Source organism: Grampus griseus, assembly GCF_964374135.1.
Source record: "Grampus griseus genome assembly, chromosome: 6".
Lineage (NCBI taxonomy): Eukaryota > Metazoa > Chordata > Mammalia > Artiodactyla > Delphinidae > Grampus > Grampus griseus.
The window spans coordinates 98,790,695-98,810,408 of record NC_139000.1 but is presented as its reverse complement, the minus strand read 5'-3'; the positions used below and the strand labels follow the sequence as shown (position 1 = coordinate 98,810,408).

The 19,714-nt window shown below is 40.8% G+C and overlaps 2 protein-coding genes across 4 annotated transcripts in view; both read right to left on the bottom strand.

The window, feature by feature from the left end:
• Nucleotides 1-19,714, bottom strand: part of XPO7 (exportin 7) — an 86,068-nt gene that overhangs the window by 15,475 nt on the left and 50,879 nt on the right. For 2 of the 3 annotated variants that reach the window (XM_082655736.1, XM_082655738.1), the window contains exons 3-16: nucleotides 19,573-19,666; nucleotides 18,868-19,034; nucleotides 17,768-17,860; nucleotides 15,347-15,451; nucleotides 13,559-13,724; nucleotides 11,624-11,697; nucleotides 9,718-9,837; nucleotides 7,847-7,993; nucleotides 6,911-7,083; nucleotides 5,148-5,341; nucleotides 4,587-4,692; nucleotides 2,130-2,265; nucleotides 1,540-1,613; nucleotides 299-379 (exon numbers count right to left, since the gene is read on the bottom strand). In XM_082655736.1, coding sequence (XP_082511862.1) covers nucleotides 299-379; nucleotides 1,540-1,613; nucleotides 2,130-2,265; nucleotides 4,587-4,692; nucleotides 5,148-5,341; nucleotides 6,911-7,083; nucleotides 7,847-7,993; nucleotides 9,718-9,837; nucleotides 11,624-11,697; nucleotides 13,559-13,724; nucleotides 15,347-15,451; nucleotides 17,768-17,860; nucleotides 18,868-19,034; nucleotides 19,573-19,666 — 1,730 coding nt within the window. The remainder of the gene's footprint in view (nucleotides 1-298; nucleotides 380-1,539; nucleotides 1,614-2,129; nucleotides 2,266-4,586; nucleotides 4,693-5,147; nucleotides 5,342-6,910; nucleotides 7,084-7,846; nucleotides 7,994-9,717; nucleotides 9,838-11,623; nucleotides 11,698-13,558; nucleotides 13,725-15,346; nucleotides 15,452-17,767; nucleotides 17,861-18,867; nucleotides 19,035-19,572; nucleotides 19,667-19,714) is intronic. The other variant, XM_082655737.1, reaches the window with a different exon arrangement.
• Nucleotides 11,817-12,625, bottom strand: LOC309823462 (mitochondrial transcription rescue factor 1-like; the record flags this gene model as incomplete). Its single annotated transcript, XM_082655739.1, has 1 exon — nucleotides 11,817-12,625. The coding sequence occupies one exon, from the start codon at nucleotides 12,623-12,625 to the stop codon at nucleotides 11,975-11,977; it is 651 nt and encodes a 216-aa protein (XP_082511865.1). The 3' UTR covers nucleotides 11,817-11,974.

Below are 19,714 nucleotides of genomic sequence, written 5' to 3'. Positions count from 1 at the left end.
AAACCTTGTTTACAAAGAGTGTGTACCTATCAGACAGACCTGTTGGGTATTTCTGGATCTTAGAGATAGACAGGAATTAATCTGTGGTAGACTATTAGCTTGTCGGTTGGCTCATTTTTTAGGGTCTGGAATTATTCCTGGATTCTGTTTGGGTATTGTCTTTGGTTCCTATGAGAATGGAAGATACTTAAGTACACATACAGCTAAATTAAAAGAGAAATGGAGGAGGCCATGATCTCTAAGACTGTGGCACTCCACAGTTCCTGTTTCGCCCAGAAGCCAGCTTAGAAAAGGATATCCAATGGAGAGGTCATTGAGAAGCTGTAGTGTCTTGGAGGTGATTGGTTCACAACGGCCCCAGTACTTCAGGTTGGTGATGCTGGAGGACAAAAAGAAAAAAAAAGCAGGAGACACTTTTGATGTGCCTGGTATCTTTGAGAGTTGGGAGAAGAAGAAAATCATCCATCAAGAGTCACCACACATCTGCATCACCACTTCACAGACATCACAACCACAAAAAATGGGTATAAAATCTCCGTACTTACATTTGGTTGACTAGAAAAATTATCCTTCAGATAATCTTCACTACTTGGTTCCAAAGCTACACTGGCCCATACCCAGGCCCTTGGAATTCTGGGGCACTCCAGGGCTGATTTCTGCAGCAAGGGTAAGAGATTTCTGCGGCAGTGATAACATGCAGACGTATGCAATTCTGCACCTGCACCATCCACTGTCAGCTGCAGAATTCTAGTAGCCCTTGCTTCTGGGTTCTTGGCTGGCAGAGTCCTTTAGACCCCCTTTGCTTTTTTCATCTTAAATGATTAACCAGCTCATGGATACGAGTGTTTAGGATTGGGATGGTTGGAAGGAGGCAAAACGTCACATTGCACAAGCCCTGGGTAATATATTTATTTGGCTCCTAATGTGTGCTTTGATAAATTGAGCTCCTAAAAAGGGGGAAATGTAAACAAAGGGGCATAACTTAAAAAACAAACAAACAAACAAAAAATAAAAAAGGGCCAATCAGGAGCTCCAACTTTGATGACAATCCAAACAATAGCACTAGATTTTGGAGATTCAAGACTCTCGAAGGGTGTTATGCTTCTTGAGAGGAGTAAGCCTTGTTTTAGAGTGGGGCTCTGCTCCTGGGGGCACACCTAGTGGAAATCAGTGCCAGAAAGTGAAAGCCCACTCTGGGCATCCTGGCAGCAGGGTGATCTGGTGAGGAGCTGAGCACCAATCGCTGGGGAGGAAGGTCTGTTTTGCTAATGCCATGGCAGGGCTTCACCCGTGATTCCAGAGGCTGTAGATGAGATTCTGTGTGAACAAAATGAAATCCTTGCCTGTACAAGCCTGGAATGCTCTGGGGCCGGGCCATATCTCTAAGCACAGCTTGTCACACACTCAAATGCACAATTTTCTGACGCAAACGATCAATGCCGGAATACCAAGGCACTGGCAGCACAATGCCAAGATCACATTTTACAGTTGCAACAGGATTGCAAGGGACTCTTGCTGATGGCAAGCCAAAACACTTACATTTTTCCTATGAAGACGCTTAGGACCATGGTCTCATCATTCAAGCCCAGAACTTCTGAGAGTCGGCGGTACAGCTGGTGGTGTGTTTAGGGAAGAGAAAGTAACCAGAAAATATGGATTAGAAAAATCGTATCCCAGTATTGTTTTGTCCTCATTCAGGAGCCTAAGATATAAGAAGAAACTGGACAACAATGCTGGGGAAGTCTTTACTGAAGGAATGAGCTAGTTTCTAAGTATTACTAAATACTGGATAGATGCTGAGTTATCTTCAACCCTGAAATTACAAAAAGACTGTCAAAACCTTTTGTTGTTCTGAACATCAACTCATGTACAGAGACTGAGAATTGCCAATTTGGGGGAGACCAACAGATGTTTTGACTGGTCATTTATTAAGCACATGAAGTACTAGAAAAATGGACCCAATTTTTTGATGAGTCTCCCCAAATTCTACAGGCCGAGAGGAGCTATTTGGTTTATCCTGATACATGAAATCTGGAGATTGTATCTAAACTGCTCTCTGTCATTTCTCTTAATCAGAAATGCCACAACCAGAAGTGAGAACTAAATGGAGCCAACTGAGAGTCTGTTACCTTAGAGGATTTCTGCACCTGGTCCCCAATGTAGATCTTACGAAACTGTTCAAAAAAGCTCAGCATGGCCAATTCTAGTTTCTCGTTACCCGCCTGAGCCAAGCGAGAGTCTGTTAGGTTCATCAGCTGGAGCACCCTAGAGGTGGAAGAGCAATGATTCTCTCAACAGCAGGATATCCTGGTCACTGCAGAAAACCAACCTCCCCTGAAGTAGGCACACGTCCCCTCTCCTCACCCATCCTATTGGAAAGGCATTCTCTGCAAGCTCTAAGCTCCACTGAGGGAACAAAATTCTCCATTTCTGACCTACAGGAACCTCAGCCGAGGAGTATGAAGGACCGGTTACATGTTTAAAACTTCCAGTCGCCCGAGACTGTAGATGGAGGCAGAACTCATAATTGCTTAAAAATAGTGGAAAAAACACTAGTACCAGGGTTATGGTCATCCTTGAAACTTCTGTGAGACCCTGGGTAAAGCAATTTATTTTCTGAGCCCCACTTCCTCATTTATAAAATGAGGTCAATTGGACTAAATACCAGTGGCTCTCAATCTTTTTTCTCATGGAGCCATAAAAGGAAAGGAGACACATGAAGGACGATGTTCACAGGCAGGTGACACTTCCAGGGACCAAGAGCAGATATGCTACCTGTGACTTCATCCCTCTTCCCTGCACCCATCCCCTCAAAAGAAAGCATACTGGAATGCTGGGATGAATAAGAATGATGCGATTACAAGTGAGTCACTTGGCATTTTGATAGTGAAAATAGGTAACAAACTATTTGTGACATCATGAGTGAATTGGACTCATTCATCGTGTTGGAACACTCAAGTTGAGAACCAGTATATGAGACACTGTCTAAACTCAATCTATATTATGACACACAGTATCACAGCAGGCTACAGAATCAGAAAGGTATTGGATTTCATCTTTATTAAATCTTTGATCAACTCTTCAAAAAATGCCAGTGTGATATGCCGTGGAGACTTTAGTCAGGATTAAGGCACCTAAGGGCAGATAGGCATCTGACAGATAAAGTGGGGGTGGAAAGAGACCAATGGGGATTTTCAGAATAAGAATAAAAATTATGGATTGAAATGTCTGGGGACCAATAAATTCTAAGGCATCATGTTAAAATGTGTTTATCTCTAAGGAGAGCATCTGAAAGTTTAGAACCCTTCAGGGTAGCAGTTCTCTGCAAGGTAACAAAACCACTTTCATAAAGATACTAAAACATTATTTGCCCTTTCACTCGCATTCTCACATGAGGGCTGCAGTGAGGTTTTCCAGAGGCTGTAAGACATGTGATATCACAACAGACTGAATGCAGAAGCAGAAAGGAGAATCCAGCTGACTTCTACTATGCCAGACATTAAAACAAAGCCAGTTTTCTCATTCACTTCTTCTGAAAAAATAGTTATTAAAAACAACATTATGGGGCTTCCCTGGTGGCAGAGTGGTTGAGAGTCTGCCTGCCGATGCAGGGGACGTGGGTTCGTGCCCCGGTCCAGGAAGATCCCACATGCCGTGGAGCGGCTGGGCCCGTGAGCCATGGCCGCTGAGCCTGCGCGTCCAGAGCCTGTGCTCCGCAACGGGAGAGGCCACAACAGTGAGAGGCCCGCGTAACACACACACACAAAACAAACAACAACAACAAAAAATAAAACAACAACGAAAAAACATATGTTGACATGAAATGGGCTTATTGTTATTTTTAAACAAATTCATAAATATTTTAAAAACTTCTCAGTTTTACTTTCTAATACAATAAGTATCGATAGATATAGCTTACATAAACAGAAGCTCTTTGAGGGCCTCCATACTTTTTAAGAAGGTAAAGAGTCCTGAAGAAAAGGTTTGAGAACCTCTGCAGGCTATTAAAAAGTCCTGCCTTTTTATTTCTATGTTAAGTAAAGTTTCAGAAATCACTAAATGCTCATTTACAGGTTTTTAGTAAGATTAGAATCACAGACACGAAGTAACTTGAGATCCTGTATGAGGGAAAGTGTATGGTCAAGAGATTTGAAAGGCTGTAGAAATTCTGTAATTCCATTTTTGGGGATAGTTGAAGACCCACAGCTTCCTATTAGACTTACTCTGGTAAGGCAAAAGCAGTCCACATTTCATTAACTCTGAGGTGCTGCACTTAAACAGAACTAAAAGCTACTCTCCACTCTGTATCCAATATGCTTAATTCTATATCCATCATTTCCTTTGCTGAATTACTGCAGATGGTTTTTTAGTAAGGACTGCAGGCATGGTTGTTGCTGTACTTAATAAAAGGTTTGAATTTGAACTTGTAACAGTTCTTCATGGTCAATCAGCTTAGATTATATTTATATTCTATAAATGGGGAGAAATGCACTAACAGAAGCATGTCAAGTTCCCTGGTCTCACGACCCAAAAGGGGGTGGGAGGGTCATAGCAGTGAAATAGGAAGCCTCCATGGGAGCACTTACCGACAGACAAGCTCACCGTCCATAGCATCTTGCTCATCAGTGCTGGCAAAAGAGACCCGGCCACCAATCACTGCACCAATGATATAAACCAGCCACGTCAGCCTTCCTGCAACAGGAAGAAGACCCATTAGTGTCACCACCAGTGATCATTTCATGAAGAAATTCCACACTGTGAGGTTCATTTCTTACTATGAGCTTCCTTAATCTCAAGAAACTGAAAAAGTCATAAAGTTTAACTTTTCTTCCAGAGAATAGCTACTCCTCTGCTCTGGTAAGGGTGATGCCAAGGGCGAAATTCATTAGATGACCAAGGCTCCCCTATCAGACAGGGTCGTTATTTTTACAGTGCAGTACTTTCTTAAAGTTAAACATACCCGCTGCAGGTATGATTTCAGGTGCTCCTCCCTAGTTCCCTGTGGCATTTATTATCAAATATTCTTTTGTGTGTATGGAGCTAACTGATGATGGAAGAATTCTGGGGGGAAGGGTGAAAGAGAGGTAGCAACGAGCGAAAGCGTGCTGACAGCACCTTCTGCCAGGCCCAGTCCACTGTCCACTCACCCTCCTGCACTGCAATGTCCATGGGGCTGGCGCTGGCACTCTGGAGCAGCTCCTGATAGGACTGGGCAGACTGGTCAAACAACTGCACGAGGAGTGCACACGTCTTCTCATATTCACAGCGCCCGATTGTAGACAGCTGGTCCAACTGCTGCTGGACCAGACCTGTATCCTCCAGGGGATCTTCCAGTCCATCTCTACTCCCAAGGGAAGAAGGAAGGCGCTCTCTTAAAATATGCCTACTGATTTCTCTGTCGCAGCAGTTCTCCTTCTCCATTTATCCACCCCGTACTGTTGTAGAGGCCCAGATCCCAACCCCACTTTTTACCAAGGAAGGAAGGTGTCTCAACCTAGCATCAGTCTCCTGTAGGTATGCTCTGCCCATTGGTGTCCAGTCTTCCAATTCCCAGTTGCTTAACATTTGTCTGCCATGATCCTCTCAGTCCTATGCTTCTCACCCCTAAAAGCTCTTGGTTCTCAGCCTCTTGTTTGTTCCTGACTAAGTAAACTTTGTGACTACAAGTAACCTGTCCCTTGTGTGAGGCCATTGTGACCACATGTGTTTTGGAATTCAGAAATCTTCAGATTTTAGGGAGGCACTATGATGCTTCTACCATGTAATACGAACCCTCCCTGGGCTGTGGCATGTCCAATACAATATTCCTGTAGCAAAATGTATAAATATTATGAATAGTCAAACGAAGTAGAATTAAAAAAAAATGACTATAGGGCTTCCCTGGTGGTGCAGTGGTTGAGAGTCCGCCTGCCGATGCAGGGGACGCGGGTTCGTGCCCCGGTCCGGGAAGATCCCACATGCCGCGGAGCGGCTGGGCCCGTGAGCCATGGCCGCTGAGCCTGCGCATCCGGAGCCTGTGCTCCGCAACGGGAGAGGCCACAACAGTGAGAGGCCCACGTACCGCAAAAAAAAAAAAAAAAAGTATTTGATTCTGAGCAAATTAAGAATCTGAGTTAAAAAAACCCCAAAACACCCCAAACCTTCAGAGTCCAAGTAAATTCCCCTGAGAAACAGCCAATGAAAAAAGTATACAAGATAAGTCCCTACACAAAGAATAGCCTCATTCTTTTTTTTTTTTTGGCCACGCCATGCAGCAGGTGGGATCTCAGTTCCCTGACCAGGGATCGAACCCATGCCCCCCGCAGGAAGCTCAGAGTCTTAAACCATTCCCCGCCAGGGAAGTCCCTAGAATAACTCCATTTTACATAGGTCATTTCTAAAGGGTCTGACATTTCTTTACTATAGACTTCTGGTCCAGTTAGTAGTCAAGGAAGACAGAAACCATGTGTCAGTATAATGCAGTCAGTGATCGGCTGCCTGGAATTCTTACATCTTCTAGTAAGCTCTGCATTGTGTAGCTTATTTATCTACTCATTTCTTTAGAAGTTCACATTAAGCACCTATATTTTACACATCATAATTGTTGTCATCTATAGCTTATAAATGCTTCTCTCATGTTTAAAGGAAATCACTGGCAAGGACAAACATTATACTGATATACTTTGTATTCAAAGATACTGCTATGGTTGGTGAAGTAGGGACATGAATAGGATATTAAAGAGAAAAACTCTTCTTTTGGACTTTATGCTCTCCTCAGCTATTGTGCTAACGTGAAAAAAATGCCCATTATGGTGTTAGCTCCGATATGACTCATATCAAGTACGCTTTTGCCAACTGGGTGTCTGATCTCTGGCAAGTCGGATGCCAGGATACCTGTGGGGAAAGAGGGAGGCTGGCCCAGTTTCCTTACCTCAGTATGATGTGCACAGATTCCAAACGGGATGTGATGTAGGCTTTGGTGACCTCAGGAGTGTAAGTCTCCAGCATGTGGGGCTCTGTGGCTTTCACGTATGGCACGGAGGCTGCCAGCCGCTGCCACAGGCTCAGGAGATAGTGCACGCTATTTGGGGCAAATTCCCAATGCTAAGGAAAACCAAGAGAATAGGAGGCATAGTTCTCATTTTTGTACATAATACATTAGTCCCATGCCATCTGACACAAAGGATAAAGAGTTTTCTTAAAAAAAAAAAAAAAGAGAGCGAGAGAATGAGGATAAACTTTGATGGGCTTTGTTCTGTGCATGGCAACTAGTCTAATGTGTTTAGTGGTATTTCAGAGATTAAACATCCAATGACAAGAGCTGTTTTGAGCTGGCTGAGTAACTGGCTCTCAAACATCAGTAGCACGAGCATCTCGTGGAGAGCTTGTTAGCAACAGAGACGCCAAGGCTCCACCCTGGACCTAGTGAGCCAGAAATTATGGGGGTAGGACCCAAGCACCTGCATTTCTCATCAAGCTCCCCAGATGATTTTGATGCAAGCCATCGCCTGTGAGAACCACTGCCTACACATGACTAAGAAAGAGAGGGCGCTGAGTCTCTCTTCACTCTTCTGCCCAGCTCCCTGTTCCAATCTTGCCTTTTTTGGGGGACTACAAGGGAATTCTCCCAGTCTTGAATCTAAATATTACTCTTGCAGTTCCCTTATGCTCCTCTAACCACACTCCTTGAACTTCTGTAATGTGAATGAGTAGGCTGCAATAGTAAGCACTCTGTGCAGGGTTGCCCTATACTTACATTCACTTCTGCCAAGGGAAAAAAAAATTCTTACAAGGTTAAATAAAACCAGTGAGTAAGAGAAGAGGTTCCAACGTTTAGGAAGAAAAGGACAAGCAATTAAAGACAAACCTGTAGGCTGGTCACTGTGAAGTTAGCTATCAATCGGATGACCTCAGGGTAGTTTTCCACCTTTACTAGTTCTCCCAGTTGGTAGTTACTCTTCAATCGGGCCAGTAGTCTGCAAAACTCATGGTAATTGTTTGGGTCTGATAAACTCTGGTGACAGCACAGGGAGGAAAATAAAATGTAAAATGTGGTTCATTATACTTCTTCCCGAATGACATCTGGGATGGCATGAGGACAGGGGGGAATCTGCTGCAGGTCATCATTCAGAATGACACATTTGTATAATGTTTAAAAGCATTTTTTTAAAAAGTCACTTTTAAAAGGGATTATTACATCTATTATCTCATCTGTCCATAATAATCATCCTGTGAGATGGGGTTATTAGCCTCAATTGGAAAAGTCTGAAACAGAAGCCCAGGAGGACAACACTACTTGCCCAGGGCTGTAAAGTTGATTAATGGCAGAAAACGGGCACGATCTAAGATGTGACTGGTCTGTTTGCTTCCCACCAATCAAATGAAAAGTAATGAGATTTTTATTTTCACATCTGTCAAATCTGTCATTAAGCACAACTAAACTACAGTAGCAAAGTTACACAAATATTTCATATATTATATCATCTTTGCTACAATAAACATACTCCTATATTAGTGTGTTTATGTATTTTATTATATACTTATATCAAACACTTTTCATCTGTTTGCATACTACACCAGCATACTTGTTTCCTTACATATGTCCTCCTCTATTAGAGAAGGAGGGCAGGTTTTGTTTTGCTGCCACTGAGTCCCTGGCACATGGTAGGCGGCTCCATACAATTTGTTGATAGAATAAATGAATTTTTAAAAAGAGGGAGAGAACAGAGTATATTTAAAAGTGAACTGTTTTTATGATATTTTCTAGTGTGAAGAAGAAATACTTAAAAAAAGGAGGTGTTAGCTGAGTCTCTGGGACTGAAAAAGACAAAAAGGGCAACTGAGTTATGGAATAAATATTTGAACGAGAAATAACTCCCCTCCCACCTAAATGTAGCCCTATATACTTAGGTAAATAATGTACATTCAAAAAAATGGAAATGAAAACAAAAAACAAATTTTAGATTCTTAGTTTCTTTGGGAAAAATGACTAGCTCTGTCCTTGTTTTCCTTCAAAGTGATCCCTTCCCTAAAATAATGCCATTTGCAGCAACATGGGTGGACCTAGAGATTGTCATACTGAGTGAAGTAAGTCAGACAAGGAAAGACAAATATCGTATGATACCGCTTACATGTGGAATCTAAAAAAAAGGGTACAAATGAACTTACTTACAAAACAGAAGTAAAGTCACGGATGTAGAAAACAAACTTATGGTTACCAGGGGATAAGAGGGGGAGGGATAAATTGGGAGACTGGGATTGATATATACACACTACTATATATAAAATAGGTAATAAGAACTTGCTGTATAGCACAGGGAACTCTACTCAATACCTTGTAATGGACTATGTGGGAAAAGAATCTAAAAAAAAAGAGTGGATATATGTATATGTATAACTGATTCACTCTGCTGTACACCTGAAACTAACACAACATTGTAAATCAACTATACTCCAATAAAAATGAACAACAACAACAACCAAAGGGGATCCCTTCCCACAATTCCTACATTCCTGAAGCTAGAGGATACAAGCTCCTCTTCTGGGTATTATTTAAATCTACAAAGATTAAGATTCACTTAAATCTTCTGAAGATTTAAACAGACTGAACTGTTTTCTATGATTTCTGCTAAGTGTGACCTCTAGATTGATTTTTCTTTGGAGCCGTAACAGATAGGCATATACTAATCATACACACATATACACACACAAATAAAAATACATTCTCAAAAATCTTACCTGTGGGTTTTCCAGTATTCGTTTAACACCATCAACAAGGTGAGAGAGAAACTTGGCCCTCTCTGCATTGTTAAACAGGGATCTTCTAACTGAGGCAATCTGTACTAAGCAGGATAATACCTAAAGCAGGGCACAACCCAAACACAAATGATCAAAAAGATTGTATAGCTATTTTCATTACCCTTTCCCCTGCTGTAAATATTCTTCTTTACATATGGCACTAACGCTGTTCTTTCAACCCCTGCTACCATTATAATGATATAAAAAAACGATCAAGGGGGATGGGGGATGTAGCTTAGGATATCTGAAACAGCTTTATTAAAAGAAAAATAAAAAGAGCATCAGATCCAGGTTGATTGTAACAACTAGTTAAATCCATAGTTTGGAAATTCATCTACGTTTTATTCTTTGACCACCCTGATGGCTTCTTTGATTTGTGTTTAAGATATATATTTAAAGCTTGAAAATACCAAGCAATTCATAGTTTAAATAATGCTTTAGATTTAGTTTTTTTTTGTTTTATTAAGGCCTTTTGGCTAATCAGCCTTTGCTCTGTAGTGCTATAATGAAATAACCAAGTCAATCTGTGCCCTAAAGAAAACAGATTTTATAATGAAAACATTTTCCCCTTTCCCCACTGTGCTAGATATTTATATTCTGTTTGCCCCTCCAGATCTATTTTCTGCCCTTCTCCTCCCTGCTCTGCTCCCTGGGAGGCTGACCTCTGTTGACTAACAACAGCCAAGTTCCCTTGCCTTCTTGCTTCTCATTGGCTTCAACCACTGGAAAGTACCAGCAGGAGATCAAGGGCAGGAAGAAAGAGGAGCCCCCTCCCCATCCCCAGCTGGGCCATGGTTGGCAGAGTTTCTCTACCTCTGGTGAACAGCCCTCCCCTAAGTCCCAGCTTCAGCTCTCTCCAGGGTTTCTTTCCCTTGCCCCTTGAGGCTCCCCACTATTGCTAGCCCCAGGGGGTGTACATCACCACCCCTTGTTGGATTCCCTTAATTTTGCCCACCCCTTTACAAACAGTCCTTTCATTAATTACCCTTCTTAAGTGTTACCTTTTCCTGAAGTAAACTTAACGATACAAAAAACATGAACTCATGTTTCTGCTAAAGTGAAGGTCCACATTAATTTGGAAAAGTACTACTACCAGGAAAGTAGTCTACTGCAGAAAAACTATGCAAAACACCCATTTACTTTACTGTATTTTCTCTGCATGTTTTGTACAATGGTATTTTATACCAACAATCTGAAATATCAGACCAACGCCTTTTAGGACCTGAATGAATTTTGAGATTTGAGGAGGTTAATTATTGCTTTAAAGGAGAAATGCAGCATTCCCAAGAGGTTTCAAATGTTACTCAGGATAAGTATGCAAATATGCCTTCCCAATACAGCTTCCATTTAGCATTTATGTAACATATGCTTGAGGGATTTTCAGAAATTTTCTTAAGTCTTGACAATCTTCAAATAGACAATATAAGGTGAATTCCCCACATTCTAGCCTGTGTCAATTTGAGGTATAGTATAAAGTCAGATACAAAGGGAGACCGAAAGAGCTTGACATCTGCAGCAATCTGTCATTAATGACAGGAACAATTATTTTTGGCCGCACTGTGCAGCTTGTGGGATCTTAGTTCCCCAACCAGGGACTGAACCTGGGTCCCTGCAGTGAAAGCGTGAATTCCTAACCACTGGACCGCCAAGGAATTCCCAGGAACAATTTAGAAGGAATTAAGACTTTACTGTGAGAACCTTTAGGTGACAAGCTTTATCTCAAAAGCCTAGATAACTAACCCTAGTATTTCTATGCTTTACTTTTATGATTTTGTACAACAAAATGAACATAAGGCTCATTCACCAGTGCTACGTTCTAGAAATAGAAATTGTGGTCCTGACTCACCAGAGGTGAAAACGAAGGAGGGATGGAATGATACAGGTCAAAAAACAGTTGCAGAGTTGAAGAATCTAAGAACGCTGAAAGACAAAAGAGCACTTTGCTGAGTATGTCTGCACCATGCCGCTGGCACACTCTGGTGCTATACAGTCATCGGGGAGCATATCTTCCTGCTTGCTTGCTTTTTTTTTTTTGGTAGGAGAACCTTATTTTAATAAAAACGTCCTCTTTTTAACCTGGCCCCTTCCCCCACCACTAGAAAGCAGCTTTATCGCTAAAAAGCAATCCATTTATTTGAGCGTACTTTTTTTAGGCAATTTTAACTTTTGCCACCGCCGTAACACCACTCTGTATTTCTCACTGCTGGTCTTCAAACACTTTTTCCAGGAGAATCCTCATCACTGTCTCTGTTTCTGCTTCTCTATCCTCTCCAATTAGAAGATCCAATGTATCTCCCACTTTCACCGTTCTGCTTTTCTTCCATAATTTTTCCCCGTTCAGCCTGAGTTCACCTTTGTAGAATGCATCTTCCACTTTGTTTCTCCCGATATCCAGGCCCGTCTTCAGGGTAACATCATATCGGAAAGACTGCACTACTTTGCCCAGGTCCCTATGCTCTCTGACCGCACTGGGGTCGTCCTCTGGCTCCTCTTCCGGCTCACTCATCTCATGATGCTCACTGTCTTCATCAGAGTCCCCTTCATCTTCCACTTTTTGCAGAGTCTTTTTAGTGGATTTTTTAGAGCTTACATTACTTTTGAGTCTTATGGAAAATGGGAAAATATATTCTTGAGATATTAAAAGCCCTGAGAGTCTCAGTGAGAAAATGTTATGCAAAAGTGTTTTATAATTTGAAGCATTTAACTTGGTACTAGACAAATATAAGTATCGATTCCAGGAAGCACAGTGTTTATGTGAAGGTGTCCCTCGTAGCGCTCTGCAGAGCCCAATCCAGGCATCTGGCTTTCTTAAAACGCTGCTGGGCAATCTGACGCTAGTCATAGCCATGGCTCATAGGACCTTCCCGGGTCCTCAAGGTCAAGGGAAACTGGACACCAGCGTCCTCGAGCTCGCGGTCTGCGCCTGCAGCCAACAGGAACGGCCGGGTCCAGGGGAAGACGGCCTCGGCCCGCCGGGTTCGCAAGGCCCTTAAGAGCCCCCAGATCCACGGGGCATCCCGAGCTGGCCCGGCTGGGGTAGGACGCCAGAGACTCACGCGGAGACCTGGCAGGAGCGCGGGTGGGGGACTGGAGCTCGCCTTGCCCGTATTTCCCATGTGCTTGCTGTGAAGAAACAGAAGCGGGAGCGGACAGAGGGGCACCGCACACCGGGCAGCGGCGCCGTTACCTGTACGTCAGCGCCTCTCCCCCCTCCCCGCCCCCCCACCCCATGGCTTCGCCGAGCGCAGGACTCCACACATCTTCCTGCTTTCTTATCTTACAGAATGTTTATTTCATTTGAAAGTGATAAGCTAATAGGGGCTTTTTGTTTTCTGTTCTTTTTTTTTTTTTAAGCACTTGTTTTTAGCTCCTCTAAGAAATGGATTCATTCTTCTGATTCTCAAACAACTTAAGACAATCAGAACTCTGTTCATAGCAAGAATTTTTATCCTTAGGAATACAATACCAAGCATAAGCACAAGTTCTTTTATTTGATTTTGTTTTTAAAGTTAGAAATTCCCTCAAATGAGTAAGATATCAGAAGTCTCTAGGTGATCAACACAAGGTCAAACTCACATCCGCCAGGAACCCAGTAATTAAAGAGTTCTCCCCGGCTGGAGGATCCTCCAACAGCCTCTCTCTGACTTTAAAAAGACCCATACTGACATCCTAAGTTTTCTCTAAGAGCAACCAGGGGATTTGCCAGGGGTTCCTGAGACCACCCTGCAGACTCCAGGTAGAGTGGAGAGGCCACCTGTTTCAGAGGGCGCGACTGTATTACCTGATCGCCAGCTGGTGGGAATCTGTACCGTGCACAGGTCATCTGAGGACTCATCAGTAGAAGTGCCAATGAAATCAAAGTTTAGGCAGTTATGAGTGAGTTTGAGCAGTTGCATCAGCAAGCCATGCTGACTTTCATCATTCAAGTTCAGATTCTTTCCGGAAGCCTGTAAAAATGACCACATAATGAGCCCCAAACAATCACTCCTCTCTTCCAAGCTTGCTACCAGACTTACTTACGAGGAGGCTGCTAAGCCAGAAAAGGAGGGCGGTATTCCAACACAGTCAAGTGACGTTTCTCTCCCCAAAGATGCTGCACTTCCATCACCTTCAAAGTCCTTCCATCACTATGAAACTCCTAGCTCCTTATTTACTATTAAAACATATTTACTATAAAAACATGAAGCTGGTATTTAAAGAAATTCCCCCTTTGACACTTACTCTTTATATGCTGTAGGCATCGTGGCCACAGTGAATTCTGAAGCAATATGGGATGTTTGGTTACTTTATTTGAATTTTAGATCCTTATTATTTCTAGACAGGGCTGGGACTAAACTCTGGAGGGAGTTCTAGTAAATTTTACACCCTGCCCCATCTTCCTTCCTCTTTTTAACATTACCATAGCCAGCATCAACAAAAATCTTTCAAACCACAATCAAAACAAAATCACCACTGAATTTTATTTATTCATCAGCAGTGTACCGGCCTATAGCTCAATAGTGGTCCAGAGCTACGGTGACTATGAGATTCAAATTTCTACCAGCTGTGACCTCAGTGACTGGCTGGCTCATTGTTTTTGACAGAATCAGTATTAGAGGAGGTTTCAAGGCTCAGTTTTCTCAAAAGCTTTTTCCCTCTAGAAACAGCTTTTGCGAGGCAGCTTGTGAGCTACAACAGCTTTTGCGAGGCAGCTTGCCCAAACTGAGAATTTTTTGGGAATTCTGAAGTAAAACTAGGTAACTGAAGGAAAAGATGGACATCATTAACTGGGACAAAAGAAAAATCCAAACCTGCTTCTAATACTACAATTGAGACACACTGGAAAATGAGAACAAGAACAAGAAAACAAACAAACAAAAAACCCCCAAACGAACACGAAGCCAGAGGCTAATTCCATTTGGCTTTCTAGAGCGACAAAGCATCCAAACATGGTTATACATGTGTAGAACTCACAAGTTAACATTTCTTCCTCAGTTCAAGTCTATCAATAAATGAAATACCAACTTGCTATTTTAAAACTGGTAATTTCCTTCTGTGATACTGTCTACCCCTTCAGGTTATGAAGTCTAAGTGGATGTTAAAAGTTCAAAATCTACTTTTCCTTACAGATGTTGCTTGTTTATTTGCTGCCTGTAACTCAGCAGGGGACAGGGGAGCCAGCTTGTTTTAGTATGCTAACAATGTAGTCTGAGACTGCTTTCAAAGCACTGAGAATCCAAACACCATAAAGTGAAGATGCTTTTACTCCACATAGGAAGGTCTTATGTGGATATAAAAAAAGCAAACAAGAAAAACCTCAAACTTTGTGGTAAACTAGTTCCTTCAAAATAGGAGCATGGGATAAGTGTTCACATACTGCTCTTTACCTAGGGGAATAGATGTGAAATAGGGAAATCACAATTCTTTCTTTCAGTTTGGTAAGTTTCTTCAACAGCTCGGACATATGTATTACGTGAGACATGACGATGATTAAAGAGATGCATAAACTCTCATGGGGTCATAACAAGTCCCCACTTATTCTCATCCTTTCAAAAGGATCTGTGAATCAGGTCCCAGCATACAATCTCACCTGTTTTAGCAGATTGCAGGAAAGAGTGAAGATATCAAATAACGATGAATCTCGGAAAGAAGAGGCTATTTTTCTGTGCTTGGTTAAAGGATGGGTGGTGTCTGCCTGTGCAGAAAAACAAACCAACGCAAGTTTTAGAATTAGTTGCAAAGAAAAAAATTTTCATGTAGACTTCAAGTAAACTAGAAGGATTTTCAATAAGACCAACATAAATAACAAAATACATTTTAAACATTTAAGTTACTGTTAGACCATATTTAGTGAGAGAATGCAGATGACAGTAAGCTGCTAATAACAGCTAGCCAGGATATCATGTCTCTACCGCATACAGAGGGAAGACAGAAGGAGAGGTGAGTATCTCCACTGCAAAATTTTAATTTCCTCTGCACTCAGGGAGGTAAAATTTAACAAACTGTTGGAAGACATTGCTGATAATTTCTATCATGTTGTATTGTGGCTTAGTCTCAAAACCAGACAGTAGCAAGGCTTGGGTTTTGGTAAACAATCCAGTCAGGGCTGAAGTTACTACAAAATTTCTAAAACAGTCATTGACTAACAGCCATGAACTTAAGATAGACGATAGCCTGTAATACTCTCTTCCTTCTCTAACCTATTTCAACATGTAGTCTATACCACAGAAGTGAGTACTTAAGTGGTTGTATTCGTCTTTCATTCACTCCTCTGTTCTTGTCTCTTCGTCATATTTTAAAGGTTTTTGTGGTCAAGGATTAAGTCTTTTACTTCTTTAGTATGCCCTCTATTTCTGACACACAGTAGGTACTCAATGAGTGCAATAAAGGAATTTCAAGGTTGCCTAGAGTAATTTCAGTCCAACCATTTACTGTAAGCTTAAATCTCTTCTATATACTGTTCAGTTCAACCAGGAGGGAGCTCATTTCGCTTCTGGCACATTAAAGAAAAAATGCAGCAAGATTTCTGATAGACAACCAAGTTATGGAATGCCCCCTTAATTTTATTTCTAAGTTCAAATAGGAATGGTAACAGAAATATGCTTTCTGATTTAAATGACAACCAAAAAAAAAAAAAAAGCCAACAGAAAACTAAGTTACATAGAGGTTCAAAGTGTTCCAATTTTAGCTTCAGTGTCACTGTGTTATCATAAATGTCTTGGATAAAAAGGTGATGCTAGATTATATACCAGATGCTATATATAATCTGTTATACTGATCATAATACAGAGAATAATTACATCTTAAATATGTCACACACATTTCTATTATTTTCTTAAAAAAGACAAAATTTCGAAGATTTTAAAAATACCAACACTGATGGATTTTCTGGAACCAAGCTTCAAAGGGGAGAGCATTAACCCCACCATCTCTGTACTTAGTTAACGCATGCTCTCTTACTACAGGGGTAATAGTGGGTAAATAATACGTTAGTTGCTAAGAGCACAGGCTCTGCAATAAGCCTATATGGGTTTGAATTCATATACTGTTGCCAGGTAACTGTGACACTGTAGGCAAATTATTCAACCTTTATGAGCCTCAGTTTCCTTATCTAGGAAATGGGATAACCAGAGTCCCTATCTCACAGGACTATTGTGAGAATAAAATTAATATAAGTAAAGTGCTTACAACAGTGCCTGTCACATAGAAATCACTCAAAAGTGTGAGCTATTATTTCGATAATTACCAACCGCAATGGGGATTGCATGTGACAGAGAACACAATATGGACTCCAGATTTTAACAGACTATAAGCTAGTGCATTTAAAATAGTACCAACTCACAGTTAAAATTTCTCAGGGTTAATAGAAATGTCTGCATAAATATGAGCAGTAGCAACAATGATGCCAATGTAATTAATAGCTGACAACTGAAGGGTGAGATGTTACAATTAATATTAATTCTGGCCTGTTCAATAATTATAACATTTTAGCTGGATACAGAAGTAAATGACTAAAAATAAGAGCCAGAGCAAAAGAAAGCCACTGGTGTTTCCTCTGTAGTTATCTGTGATGTCAATGACGATTTAAAAAAATTACCTGGTATTTAGCAGAACGTTTCGTGCATTCTGAAAAGATTATCAGCAAAATCTTTAATAATAGCACATGAGAACTGATTTTTCAATCTTTACAAACACATTTATTTATACAGCAGAAGGGGCACACCAATGATGCTGGTTTCCTAAGTTCTGACTTAGGACCATTGCTCTCATCTCTAACAATGAACATTAATACCACTGAGGAAAGCTGAGATGAGAGGAAAAAATATTCTGGAGACAGAAGGGGATCTGGATATTAAGAGTGAGGTAGACTGCACTTACAGAGGGAAACCCAATGGAACTATTTTGTTTCAAAAGGGCATTAATCACTTACCGCAAAAGCACACAACTGCCAAAAAAGATCATCCCACACACAGCAGAAAACACCAATACTGAGAAAAAATATGGCACTTACTTCAATGAGGAAGGCTGTAGCACTTACTTGATTAATTTCATTGGTTAGCTGAGATAAAATTGTGACACCAATGATGCAGTATTCAACACTATCCTGGTAAAAAAAAAAAAAAAGGCAGAAAGAGTTGGCCTGTGCAGCTTGATTTCAGCATTTGGAATGCAGTCATACTTTTGAAATAACAGAGTCCCGTGCTGCTATTAAAACTGCCTAGACAATGTAGCAAGAAACTGTAGTTTAAAACTGCTGCTTTGCAGGGCATGAAGTCTAACCTGCCATAAAAGAAGACTGCTAAATCTGACTTCATCAAAATTGAAACCCTATGTATTTAAAAAATACCCTTAAGTATCATACCATACATATCACAGAAAGAGAAACCAGCAAATCACATTTAAGATAAACGATGCACGTGTAAGATAATTCACAAAGAGACTGTACACAAAAAAGGACAAAGAACCCAATAAAAAAATACGTAAGATATAAACAGGAAGTTCACAGAAAAACAAAAATAAGTAGTAAATCAGCATATGAAAATTTGTTCTGTCTCATTTGTAACTCAAATGCTGAGCTACCGATTCTTTCTACCTACCAAACTGGAAAAATAAAAAAGCTGAGGTCACAGGGTGGAGGTACAGGGAAATAGGCATTCTTTTAATTGTGCAGGGAACAACTTTTTTTTGAGGGTAATTTGGAAATATCCTTGCAAACCCAAAATACACACATCCCTCTGATTGAATAATTCAAAGGCTGGGAATTCACACTATAAACACACTTAACTCAAAGTATAAAAAGATATATATATACACACACACGCACACTAGGATATTCACTGAAGTATTTATTTAAGTCAAGATATAGATACTAACTAAATGCCCACTTATAAGAGTTAAATGAATTATGGTATTTTAAACTGGAATGGTATGTAAGCATTAGAAAGAATGAAGCAGGTTTTGTACTGACATCTAAACATGTAAAGCCGAGACACATGAAGAGTTAAAAAGACACAGAAGAATATATACCAAGTAATTCCACTTACAGATCAATATATAAGTAAGCATATATTGCTTCACCCATTTTTATTCCATGAAATACATAAATCATACCTGTAAAAACCTTGTGACATCTGTGATTGCATTTCTGAAGACATAGTCATCCTTCTGACAGTCAAACCAGCCCAGTTTTGTGATTCTGGCATATAACTGAATAAGTGCTTGTGTCACGAAAGTAGCCAACTTTGGCCGAGTGGCAAGGTAGTTGAGCACATAGTTCCCTATAAAACAAAAGTAATCTACGTCGTAGAAGGCTCTGCCAGGGAAGGGTGTACATCTTTAAATGTCTAAGAAGTGGTAAATTTAAACTACTTACCCTAAACTTCCCTAATTATTCACACTACTGAGAAATGGGACTTGGAATTTAAGATTCATAGGCTTTCCAACTCAGAATATACAACGTGTCACAATGAAGAATCTGAGGTAAGGCAGCCTTGAATCTATCCCTCGATGGTTAAATAGCATGGTCTGCACAGAATTCAAAATCCCTAACAATGTTTTTCTTAGTTATTAGCGACAGTAAAGACTGAATGAAAGAAACCTTCTGAAAACTGAAAGGATAATGCAGGCTTTATCTAGAAGCAATTATATTGGGTCCTCTTCACTTTTAAGCCCAAATTCTGGAAAGAAACTGGATTCTAGATATTCTGTATGCTTAGCAATTTCAGAACATTATCAGACAAGCAACATAAATGTAACTATTACCAGAACATCACTAAACTAATTTCTTTAAGAGAAAAAAGACAACTCTCTACTTACGAATATCTATTCGTTGTTCCAATGGTAGAGGGTTATTTGTGCGCGATACAAGCTTTGTAAGGCATGTAGCTGCCAGTAACTGGGAGTAAGATGACTGTGAAAAGAGGGGGGAAAGGACTTAGAATTCAATTTTATTGAGTTA